The sequence below is a fragment of the Corvus hawaiiensis genome, chromosome 5 (assembly GCF_020740725.1).
Source record: "Corvus hawaiiensis isolate bCorHaw1 chromosome 5, bCorHaw1.pri.cur, whole genome shotgun sequence".
Taxonomy (NCBI): domain Eukaryota; kingdom Metazoa; phylum Chordata; class Aves; order Passeriformes; family Corvidae; genus Corvus; species Corvus hawaiiensis.
This window is the reverse complement of record NC_063217.1, coordinates 49,908,648-49,921,388: the sequence shown is the minus strand read 5'-3', so window position 1 is coordinate 49,921,388 and position 12,741 is coordinate 49,908,648. Positions and strand designations below refer to the sequence as shown.

General features: G+C 40.7%; 1 protein-coding gene across 2 annotated transcripts in view; it reads right to left on the bottom strand.

Annotated features, from left to right (window-relative positions):
* GUCY1B1 (guanylate cyclase 1 soluble subunit beta 1) overlaps positions 1 to 11,452 on the bottom strand; it is a 42,532-nt gene extending 31,080 nt beyond the window's left edge. The window contains exons 1-2 of one of the 2 annotated variants that reach the window (XM_048303685.1): positions 11,361 to 11,452; positions 11,039 to 11,112 (exon numbers count right to left, since the gene is read on the bottom strand). In XM_048303685.1, coding sequence (XP_048159642.1) covers positions 11,039 to 11,112; positions 11,361 to 11,363 — 77 coding nt within the window. In that variant the 5' untranslated portion in view covers positions 11,364 to 11,452. Of the gene's footprint in view, positions 1 to 8,295; positions 8,370 to 11,038; positions 11,119 to 11,360 lie in introns of those variants that run through there. The other variant, XM_048303686.1, reaches the window with a different exon arrangement.
* Positions 11,453 to 12,741: the final 1,289 nt, after the last annotated feature.

The following is a 12,741-nucleotide window of genomic DNA, read 5'->3' as shown; positions in this document are numbered from 1 at the left end:
TTTGCTGCAATCTTTAGTTACAGTTTTTTACCAGATAAAATTATGGGAGGAAATTAGCACAGTTCTAATGTTTTCTGCAGACTGTGGTGTTTGATCACAAAGACATTAACAGCAATAACATATTGGTGGCTTTCTTAAGAACTTGAGTGGAAATGAGCCAAAAGCAACAAGCTCTGGCAAATTCCCAAGCCCTGCTTAATTCTTTAATGAAACAACAGTATTACAGTAGCAAACTTTTAACTTTTATATGCCTGTTCTTTCAAAATAACTTCCAAGTCAAATAGAACAGAATTCACAATTAATGCCTCATTTACATTCATAGAGACAAAGTAAGTGTGGGTTTTGCTCCCCTGTAAATTTATGTTCAAAATGTTAACACACCCTGGGATTTTAATGCTCTTGCCCAAACCAACTCCTGTCACCTGAGATGTGATATTTCATGGTTCAAAACTTACATCCTATGACATGCCTGTCCTAACTCCTACAGTCTGGCAGCCCTTCTTATTTACTCTAGACTAATTTTGAATGACTACACAGAGCTATTTCAATTGTGGGAAACAAAGATTCCAGCCCAAACTTTTCTAAAATGCTTTTGTTTTCCTCCAGAATGTTTCTATTATCCAGGTTAATGTGAGGCAGTTTACTTGGACAAGAGAAGAACCTTAGCCATTGCACCATGGAAAATAACAGCTATACAGAGGATATTTTTCACATACAGATTTGGCCTTGAAATCAGTGGAAAAATTCCTATTGAATAGATCAAAGCAGGATCAAGTCCTAAAACAGCCTTTCCTCCATCAGTCTGCTAACACCCCCCAAACTGCTGTTGACTCAGGAGCACAGAACAGCATTACAGGTGATAGTGTACAATGGTCCCTTTGAAAATCTTCTCCATTGTGCAACTAGTTCAGTATTTGTAAACACAGTACTAATGTTCAAAGGTAATGTTAATAATTCACAGAAATGGCTGAAATGCTATGTGTGGGCAAACATTCTGAGAAAAAACTGTTCTTAAAATCAGAACAGATCCTGCACTTCAGATTTTTAACCCAAAGATTGCACACATTTTTGTTTCTCATAGAGGTTTGAGGTAGTAAAGATTTCTTTTGCCATCTTTGGAGATTTTACAGCAACACAGCTGGACAAGATGTCACATCAGGCTGGTGTTACTTATATAGCCCATTCTGCACAAAGTGAGTTTCAATATAGTTTTGCAATCAGATTGTCGTATTTAAAGTGAATTTGCATAAATCATAATCAAGAAGATTGCTGCTGACAAAACCTTCTTATTCCTGTGAAGTATCACTTGCTATTCTGCCTCTGTCAGTCAAAAAGCTGAAATCTTAAAAAATTCTTACAGAAAAAGAACCCTCCCCATTTGCATGCAGCAAATATTGAGAAAAAATGTGGCAGAAGACCCCATGGAACAATTACTTTGCATCCTGAAGATGCACAGGCTTCTCTGTGATACATTATTACTTAGAAGCTGTTAGTATCACTTTAAGAGATCATCCAGTGTCCCAAATGCACAACTGGATCTCTTCCTATCAAAACTCAGTCCGAAGTGTGCGCACTGGGTGTGTCACCTCAAACACACCAAAACAGTCACTAGTTCCAAACCCACCTCCAGGACTTCTTCCATGATACGTATTGTTTCTGTTGGGACTTTTGCCACCATTGTGCTTCAGTTCTCTTGGTGTAACAAGGATGGAAAAAGTGCTTGTTAAATTGAAGAGATCGGTCAAAACAATCTTAATGACAAAATAACACTACTGCACTTAGAAACACAGCATGGTTCTGATCTCACTGATAGGAGCAAGTCAAGTTTAATTCCGTTCCAAGAGTAGCACTCTTAAACAGGATTACACGGGTCAGAACTAGAGATGGTATCTGTGAAACCAGAATCGTTGTCTTTGTACCTCATTTAAATTAAAATAGCAAACTCACTGCTCATTATATTACTTCACAGACAGTTGGTCTTTTCAAAATGCTTCTCATCGTTTTTTCATGTACTTCACAAAGATGCTTTACTAAAAATTATTACAAATATTGTGCCAGTCTTCTGAAAAGGAAAAAAAAACAAAATAGACTTGTGCATGTTGTGGATGGTCCAAAGATATTTTAAAACACCCAGCTAGGAAGAACATAAATTATATTAAGTTACAAGATTAAATAAAAACGGGAATCTGTCCAGGAAAATTATGTTCTGGGTAAAGTAAATAGGTGTATTTATAGACTTCACAGTTCTGAGCTATTTCCCAGTTTTACAGGCTGGATATGGGAGTGTTTAATGTAGGTTTTCAAAACAAGATAATACTAGAAGATACAGTTAACAAAAGTACAAGTTCCTCGCTGCTACTACAAATACTAAAAATATTATTAAAAATATAAAGCCAGTATTATTTTGCTTCCTTTTACGTAAGTGGTCTAAAATGAATGGTATTTACAAAATACTCTTTCATGCATTTCATTAATAAGAGTGAATGATGTGTTTATAGCACCTGTTATCCTGGCACATCCAAAAGCACTTAATTCTGGGAAAACTGCAAAGTACCTGAGAGATACTGCAAGAACACTCACACAAAGTTTCATAACATGGCACTATTTCCTTTTAGCCAACTAATTCCCAGAGGAATTAAAGAATTTGGCATCCACTCAGTTTAACTCCTAACCTTCAAGCAGGTCCCTCCGCTGTGAGGAACTGAAAGAGCAGGCAGTATAGTGTCCTGACCCTAGGAAGCTTGTAAATATTAACCTCCATACCCATGAAGAATCATCTATTCAGCAACACTTAAAAAAAATTATAATGATATAATTATACTGATTAGAATTTTGGGATAGTATGAAATAAGGACTTAAAAACAAACTACAAAAAATGTTACTTTCTGGGTAAAAACTCACTAATGTTAAAACGTATTTGGATTAAAAAGAAATAATCTATTGTCATTTCACCACTAATGTCTTTCCAAAGTGTCTTTCTCACATCTACTTACAGGCAATCTGTATTTTTTTCAAAATTGTTATGAGACTGGTTGAACGGAACACTGCCTTCAGCACTGGGTAAACCCACAAGGTGCTAAAAGAGGGTGCAAAACCTCCATTTTCTTGCTTTTTCCCAGATCACTGCAATTTTTTACAACTGAGAACTACATGATCCAAAATAAGAATGGATTCACAATCTAAACTCTAGTGAATAGTCTATTTTTTTCACCAGTGTTCATTGTGACAAGACAGTTAAAATAATTAACAAAGTCTGCAACACTTTTGAGCATGAAAGAATCAGTAAATTCAGGTAAACTGTCAAGCAAGCATTCCTTACAGTAATTAGTTGTGGGCTGGGAAAGGGAAATACCAAGCAAGCTCCCAGCAGTTCAACAAAGAAGGAAAGAAGAGTCACAGGGGACTGACAGCCACCACTACAGCATACAGGTATATGTGTCTATGCGGCAAACTCCAAAACCCACTTGTTCACCACTCAGACTTCTACAGTTCCTGGGAGGAGAAGTACAGAAGAAAGGAAGAGGAAAGCCAGAATTCTGATGGGAGAAATCCCAAAGGCATTAATAGGATGAAACAAAATTGAAGTCCAAGACACATCCAAACCTACACTTTGAAATTTACAAGGAGGTTGGCACCAGGGTTCTCCTGCAAATCAGCCCCCTTGACAAGAAATACCAAAGATAACTGGAAGTCTCTTCACTTGCTTCCACTACAGATGAGTACTAACAGAAGCGCCACACGTCACATTTTGTACAGATATTTGATTCTTATTTCCTGTTTAGTTTGCATTTTTATTGCCCAGGGCACATGGCGATTATGTGGACATAATATGCACATGCACATGCATATATAAGTGCACATCAATATTTATATGCATATGTGCCTACATATACAAATAGAGTTTCTCCAAAAACTCTACATTCCAAGCTCATGATTATCCAACTCCTCTCCTACCAGAAGTGACACTGTTATCACTGCAGACAGATTGTTACAGACTATGGTACTGTTTTACATGCTTTTTAAAGGGCTGCCCTATTCATAGAAACTACAGTCAGCTGAAAACTTGAAAAGCACTTTCCAGAACAGTTACAAAGAAATAAAACATGTCTCATAAAGAGCCATAAGCGTCTGGCAAACTTTTTTTTTGTAGTTTAGTGAAAGCAGGAAAGATGAACTCAGGTCCACTCACAGCAACATTAGAGCAGTTTGCCCCAAGCAACATTTCCCTCTCTGTTCCCGAGCCTGTATGACACAACATACCAGCCACACCCATGAGCCCACAGAACCTGTTCCTTTTCCTCCAGGCTTCCAGTTCTTTCAGTACTGAGGCTAGGTCCTACTCCACTAATGTGCAACTATTTCATATTTTATTTTATCCCATTCCTCAATATATAGCAGTTTGCAAATCCAGTTCTGAAGAGAGAATTATTCCTTTCTAATAAGTCTTCCTGTGGAATTGATCTCTACACTAATTGCATGCAGAAGCATTAATTAGCTCTCCAACAATCTCATGAGGCCAATTAGACCATTTCCATTTAAAACAGGCAGGAACACCACAGATCAAAAAGGTTTCATTCATTTAGGGTGCCCAGTATGCAACAGGTGGTTCTGGTTTTTTAGGGTACTCAGCACTTCTTACGCTCAAAACACAATTTTCATGGACTTTACAGACTACCAGCATCAGACCTACAAGTTATCTAAATTCCCACACATCTTAAGAATTTGCTACTGCAACTTAAAACAATGTTTCACTAGAGCTTTTGTACATATTTTCCTAGGTTTCTGCAAAGGCAAACTACACTGTAGTATGAGCTATTACTACATCTAAACATTGTGCTAAACAGTAGGCCAAAATCTTGATTCTCACAGAATCTGTAAACAAATGTAAGTTGTGTTTTGATACACTAATAAAAAGAAAAAAACACCTCTGACAAAGTGACATTCTGAACTCAGCATACAGACACAGTCAGCCAAGCTAGAGCCTTCATTCTCTGCAGCTAACAAAGCTTTTTATTATTTGCTTTGTTTAAGTAGCATAAAAATAGACAACTTTTGCTATGTGAGAAATTCCCAGGAAACAGTGCAATCCAAGTTCATCTCCTGTAAAAAATTATAAAACATATTCTGAAAGGCATTTCATATTTATTTTATATTATTTACTATTATAGAATATCACTACAAATATAACTAATCAGAATAGCACATCCTGTCAATGAGTTCCTAATTATCTAAATGCTAGTGAAAGTCAGTGGAATACAATTTTTAAATACATAAATGAATAAAAGCATCTACCTTTCCTGACTTAAGTGGACAACCTACAATACTACTAATAAACCTAACTGCTAGGAATGCCTTTGAAAATTTACCCAAAAACATGTATTCTTAAACCACCTACATTTCACTGCAAAAGCTACACCGTCACTAAAGTCTGACCTATGTTAACCTTCACCAATAGGATGCAGAAGTTTCTGTCTGTTTAATTTTCTACAGGCAAATGATAGTCCTGCAGTTTATCTCACTCCTCCAAATGGTACAGTCTTCTACAACTTCAGCTGAACCCAGTTTGAAACTGAGCAGAGAAACTTTCCACTTCCCTTTTCCACACTGCACCAGGATAACTTCTCAATCCTCAGTGTTTCACCATTTTAACCATAACAGGAGACTTACAGAAAAAAAAAACTTTTAAGAGCCTTTAGCCTTGGTAGGTGATAATCTGTGAAGCTTGGGGAACAAAAGTTTCCTTCCTCCTAGGACAAGCTATCGACTTTTGCTCTTCCTTTGTGTGCACTTCCAGATCACTGAGTCCATGTAAAGTTTGTGCCACCCAGAAGGCTCCCCAGACCTGGAGTCTTGGCATTTAAGAGTGTGAACAGCACATGCCATCCTAACCCTCCAAAGAAGGACAAAACAGGGCACATGCAGGAAGCTGCCTTAATTCTATATTAAGCATGGAGGACCAGGGATATAAGGCTATCACTTGATTTAGATGTGCCACACTGAGGTACAGACAGCAAACGATACATGGCTGTTGGGGAAAAAACACGTTTTTCTACTATGCAAGTTTGAACACTTCTCTAGAATCAAATAAAAAGTGTTTTCACCTCAGGGTAGTTACTTTTAGCAAACACTGAGTTTCAACTTCCATCCTAGTTTTTCCAGGCTACATGTTTTTGTGGGGACTTCTACCATAAAAACAGAAGGAAGATGAAGACTGCAGCTGATTGGTTGGACCATTTCATTTCCCAAATCCACATATTTTTGTGGGATACCTGTTTGGGAAAAATACTAATTTACTCTACAGGCTTGAGATGAAACATTTTAATGCATTTCTTAATTAGATATTTGACTTCTCATTCATTTTCTTGGCAGTATGTTTGAAAGTGTCACAGTTTGAGCATCTAACCTGGCCTCAATCCAGATTTAGAAGCCCGTGGGAAAATCCTGTATTCATTTAATCAAACACAGAGGAATAGTGTTGGGAAACACAGGAAAAAAGACTCTGTACATATTCCCTGCTGACATTGCTCTAGCTCCCACATATTGACCTGGAACTGTTTCAAGAAGACATCCCTGTCAATGCTTGTTACACAATTAAACCCTTAGAGCTGCTGAATGGAGTGATCAGAATTTCACATATATTTATTGGCTGTTCACCTCAGCCATATGTGATACCTGTTGCAGAAGAGCTCATATTTTATCATGTTAGAGGCCTCTTTTAAAAAGGTACTATCATACACCATAAAAATATGCCCACTATAGAAACATACTAGGGAAGACAATTTCTTAAGTCGTGGAAGTTTTCATTTTGACAATATGAGTAATCTCTGTATTGTTTTGGACAGGTACATGGACAGTAATTCCAGGTGCATTAATGATCGTGTTCACACGCTACCGTACCACCCAGAAGTACAAATTTGACCTTAAACAGACATGAGCACAGAACTGCATGTATGTGGGAATAACCAGGCCTGACAATTTTCAGTTTATGTTGGCTGCAGAGGACTTGAAGATATCTAATGCCAAAGGAATCTTGAGAACCACCCTTGAGAACCAGCCATTGCAATTGTGGCCACACAATCTAAACCAGCCCTCTGGATGTAACAAGTGAAAAATAAAGGATTCAGAAGAGGTTCTCTTTCAGGTATGGAAGGAACAAATGAAAAGTGTTTTCTCAGCAAAACTGTGCTTAACAGCTCTACATCAACTGTTTATTGACTAGTAACTCTTTGCAGAGCCAGTGAAGTACTGATCACAGCAGCCTGTCTCCATTGCACTGCAGGTCTTAAGTCTCCCCTTCCAAGGACTGAAATAGTGAACGACAACGAGCAGTGTATGTGCAGCTTACAACGGCCAGTAAGCAAAAGAAATGACTATGCTGAATCATCTCAATTTCCACCAAGAAAAATCTGCTACTGCGGAATTCAGCAACTACAGAAGGACTTTCCTCTCACTCCCTCTTGTTCATCCAGCTTTGCTAAATCCCTCTAATGATTATAGGGCTTCATCATGAAAACCCTGTTCATTAGTTCAAATTCTCAGTTCTGCGAGTGGCAGTCAGAGAAAAACCAAGAAGCAAATTTTTGAGACTTTGCTGTTGAGAAAATGAGTAAAGGCTCTATAAATCAAGATAAACTTTCACCACTTACATGGTGCTGAATTTTGAATTCAACCTATTTGGGATCCAGAATGCTGGTTCAGAAATAGGAGGCTGTGAACCATTTTGTCAAGCATTTTAATTCTAGCTCTTTAGGAAAGCCAAGCCCTGTATCAAAGGATATACTGTAATTTTTCCATGAACTCAGTGCCTCATTATATGATGTGTAAAAGAAGTCTGGTGTTTAGTTATGCTTTCTTTTTAAAGTGGATGAAAATAACATGGAGTCTACCCTTCCCAAGAATTCCACTCTGGGCCAATAAAACACTGTATCTATTTCTGATAGATCATGGTTTCACAAGAATGCTGAAAAATGAACAAAATAGCAGACACAGAGAGTTGAAATTATCATTCTGACTCAGTTAACGGTAAGTGATGGCAATGAAAACACCACTCTCATAAGAGCATCTAATTCAACCATTTGGGTACCCAAATTCTCTATATAAGAACTTCATTCAACATCACTTTTGACTGCACAAGCTACAGAAGAGTTTCCATGTTTCAGATGGAGAACACCCTCTAAATTCAGTACTTACCATTTTTAAATGCACTTTTTTTGACAAATGACCTGATTTCATTATTTCAACTTATTTGGTTCTATGTTTTCTTTTCCCTTCTATCAATATTAAGTACAAATTCACCTGCTGGCATTTGAGAATCACTCAGCAATCATAACCCACCACTCTGCAGTGCAGATTCACATCTTCTGCGGTGCCTTCAGAGAGAACAAAATAGCAGTATGTGATCAGCTCAACATTAAAAAAACACCAAAACCAAAAAAGTTTAGATAAGAAATTTTGTAGTGAACTACCCAGAGGCCTCTCTACTTCACAAAAATGTCGTTTCATTGCAAATTCAACCTCACTAACAGTGCAAAGTTCCTCCTGGTTTTTTGAAACAGCCAAAGACTGTTGACTTCAGTAATTACTTCTCCAGTCATCAGTGATTCAGCCGATTCAACTCAGCACGCCACAACACTGGTTTGTACTTTCCTGCTGTTTCCTAAATGCATAACAATTCTAACAAAACCTTTGCAAGAAGTTTGTATTTGCTTATAAAAGATAAAACATCCAACCTCTTCCCCAACATCACTTGGCTACCAGTTGACACTACCATTCCCTCAGTCAGCACCACTATAATCTGTTCCAGTGAGGGTTGATTTACTGGTTTCTAAACTCTAGGATACACTGCTGAGAAATCCTGCTGAGTAAATACCCCATTGCGTACACTTTTCACATAAGCAGCTACGGCAGCTGCTGCATACACGCTGGCTCCTTCTTGGAGATCACATCCCAATCCTCTGCTGGGTAGTGTCATGCCAGTTTCCTTCCAGAGAGCCATCTTCTTGTGAGCTAATAGCAGAGCCTACCTGCTGGGCTGCTACAAGACAGAAATGTTTCTCATCTGAAAAGCAGAAACAGGACGTACCAGCTTCCTGAATTTTCACTGCTGAAAAGCACTTAGAAAAGTATTTCATATATTTCTATCCAATTTCTCCAAAACTTTATATGAGTAATATTCCTCACAGGCTTTAGTTATCTTCAGTATTCTATTCAGTGTTTGTAAAATCTAAAGAGATGGGATGCCTCAGTAATTATGGCTGGTCAGACACTAGAAGATGAAACTGTATCTTCTCTGATGGATTGATCTTAAACACAAATACATATTCAGTGGGTAATTTGGACAAAAGGCCATGACACTCAACAGCATCTTGATAAGGGATGCCATGTCAAGAAAGAATGAACATCATCTTTTATACAAATTTTTATTTATTTATTTTAATTTTCACGGAAAACAATGCACGTGTCACTATTTTATTGCCTTTTAATTTACATATGTCATTAAAATAAATCAAACCATAGGAATTCAAAATAGACCACTGTGTTTAGAATATTCAGTATGTAAGTAAAATAAATGCCTCACTTATAGCACAAAACTTTGTGGCATACACTGAAGGTTCATCTATGTTATGCAAAGAATGGGATTTGCCAACAGTAATTTACAGAGTACCAGTCAGGGATCAATGGAACAAAGAATGCCTGCTGAATCACAGCTGTGGACTCACCTTTGGTGATTTTAAAGACTCAGCTAGACTAGCTCAGCCCTGATCTAGTGCCAGTAACAATCCAGGCTGGAACAGAAACTGGACTAGATGACCTCCAGAGACCCCTTCCAGAGGATATTTCTATGATTCTCTGATTTCATGGTACTGTGCAAGGTTACCAGATTCTTAACGAATGATTTTATGAAAAAAATGTGTCATGGTAACAAAAATCTCATAGTCAAAACTGCCCTTTAACTCCAAAAATTGTATAATGACAACAGCAATATATTATAAAATCAACATTAACACTGACATATTAAAATTGGCCCAAAATAAATGCAACAGGAGATATAGAAGGCATCCAGTTGAAAGAGGATCACTTCCCCCAAGTTGGATAATCGACTTCTGCCTTATCAGGAAATCATATTAAACCCTTTCTTCTGACAACATGTTGCCTAAAGCCTGATGAAGCAAGTCTACAACTCTGTAAGCTTTTACGTCCTTTTAAAAATTTTTGTTGTAGTTTTGCCCAGCTATTAATACTACTATTTTTAAGGCAAATAGAATTTTGTTTGCACGCTCATTTCAAACTTTTAGTGCAATCTCACAACTGATCAAAGGTTTAAAGTGAAGGCAGTCCGCTCGTTAGAAAAATGCTATACTGCCAGAAGAGCAAGGGTTGGGCACAAGAAATCAGATTCAAGAAATGAAGCCAAAAACCATTCTTTTACTTACATTCTTGTACATATTTCTCTGTGACGTTTTTGATTTCAAGCTGAGGACATTACCAAAATCTGACAGTAGTTTTAGACAGTGTTTATTAAATAAACACTGTCTCTCAATTCCTTCAGGGATGCAAAGGGATGCAACTGTTGCACGGTTCACCTGGTGGCTTGATGCAAGGATGGGCATCCGTGTTTTCGGGGCGTTTTGCCTGCACATTACTCCGGCCACATACCCTGTATAACCGAGGGACCGCGGGGATCAATGCCATCCCCGCTGCGGCTCCTGGACACCGGGAAAGATGGAACAAGGCGGGTCTTGGAGGCGTTAAGGGAGGCCGCGAGCGGGACGAGGCGCGGCAGGAGGCGCGCTGTTCTTGTCACGGCTGGGAGCCGCGTCCTGCGTGCCTCTGCCGGCCCGCAGACCTGCGGGTACCGCTGCCGGTGCCGCCGCCAGCCACTGCGGGCCCGCAGACCCGCCCGGCACCCGGCGGGCGGCAAACGGGGCGCCGCTACCCGCCCGGCCCCGCGCGGCCCCGCGGACACGCGCGCCCACAGACACACAGACACGCACAGACACACGGACGGACGCACACAAACACACACACAGACACTTACTTGATGTCCTCCCAGACGGCGGGGCCGTAGTTGCGGATGACGAGCAGCTCCAGGGCGTGATTGACGAAGCCGTACTGCGGGGCAGAGCGAGGCGACGGCACGGTCAGGCAGCGGGCGGCAGGGAGCCCCTTCCCCCCGGCCGCAGCATCGCACCCCACCCTTCCCATCACCCCGGCGGGAAGCGACCCCACCGAAACATCACCCCATCTCCCCCCGAAACGCAGGGCTGGGGCCCGGCTTCCCGCTTCCCAAGTGGATTCAGCCTCCTCCGTCCCACCAGGGGCCCGGTGCCGGGCACGGCGGCCGCCCCGGCGGAGCTCACCATGGTGCCACCGCCGCCGCCGCCGCCGCCAGCAGAGGATGGGCCCAGCCGCCTCACCACCTCCCCCGGCCGCCGCCGCCCCGAGTGGCACCCGCCGGCAGCCAATGGCGAGGGCGCTCGCTGCCCGGGGGGCCAATGGCGGGCGCGGCCGCCGCGCTCTCCTCCAATCAGAGGCGGGGGCAGGACTGCGAGGGGCCGAGGGCCGCGCGGGGGCGGGCGGGGGCTGCGGGCCGGCGCCGGCCGGGGCTGAGGGGCGGCCGCTGCCCGTGCCCGGCGCGGAGCCGGGCATCGAGCCCGGTGTGGGGCCCGTTCCTGCACGTACCCATCCTGCAAGCAGTGCTTGGGTGTAGGGCAACGCGTGCTCGCCCTGGTGCCACTTCCCTCTGCATTCGCAAGAATGCTTCAGTTGGTTCTTGTACTGATGCAACCACTTAACTTTTAGGAAGACAAATGTCCCCAAAAAAGGGAAGAATCTGAGCGACGAAGTTGATCGCAGGCATTTCTGCTCCTGTGCGTTCATTTCTCAAAGGCCAGTGGAGTTAAAAGCATAATAATGGGTGCTTTCATTAATGGGGGTTTTCGTGTGTTTTTGAGTCCCTGTCAGGTGTCAGTGAGAATAAACACTGCGATGTATCAGTAACCTACTGAATATGGACTCTTAGAGGGTTCTCTAAGTAGGGCATGACCCTTACAGCAGGACGTTTTGAGCAGAGGCAATATGCCAAGGCCAGTTTGGAAATAACACACTCTATCATATGTTATCATATACAAGGAATAAAAAACTACAATACAGCACTTGAAAAACCCATATAGTTTAAAGCCCTTTGTACAATCGAAAGACCTGGCCCCAGCATATGAAGTAAAAACTCTAAGGAGAGTAGCGATTTTTTTTTACTTGTTTAAGAAGAAACAAAATATATTAGAGAGATTATTCGTTTATCTAGGAGGATAAGGGTACTTAGTGGACTACTAGTGTAGTAGCTTTTGGGCAGAAATCTTGTTACATTAAGCCATAAACACTAATCAATCCAGATGGATTCTAAATGTAAGTAAAATTACAGAATTCAGATCTTAGTAAGATAGTGCAAAATAAGTATAAAATTTGAACTGTTCACATAGTTCTTGAAAAAAAAAAAAATGAAGCATTGATGTTGGAAATTCCATGTAAATAAGTTAAAAAATGGCAGCCTGTAAAATCTTTTGAAATTTCAACTACTGCCTGGTGAACTTTTGAATCTGTGTTAAGATCTTTCAAAAATTCTAGTAGCTGAGGACACAAGTGGATAGGCATTAGAAATTTGTCAAAGTCATCTCAGTAGGCATTCCAAAAACAGCAGAGGGAAACCCTGCTTTCAGGTAGTGTAGGCAGAATAATCAATTC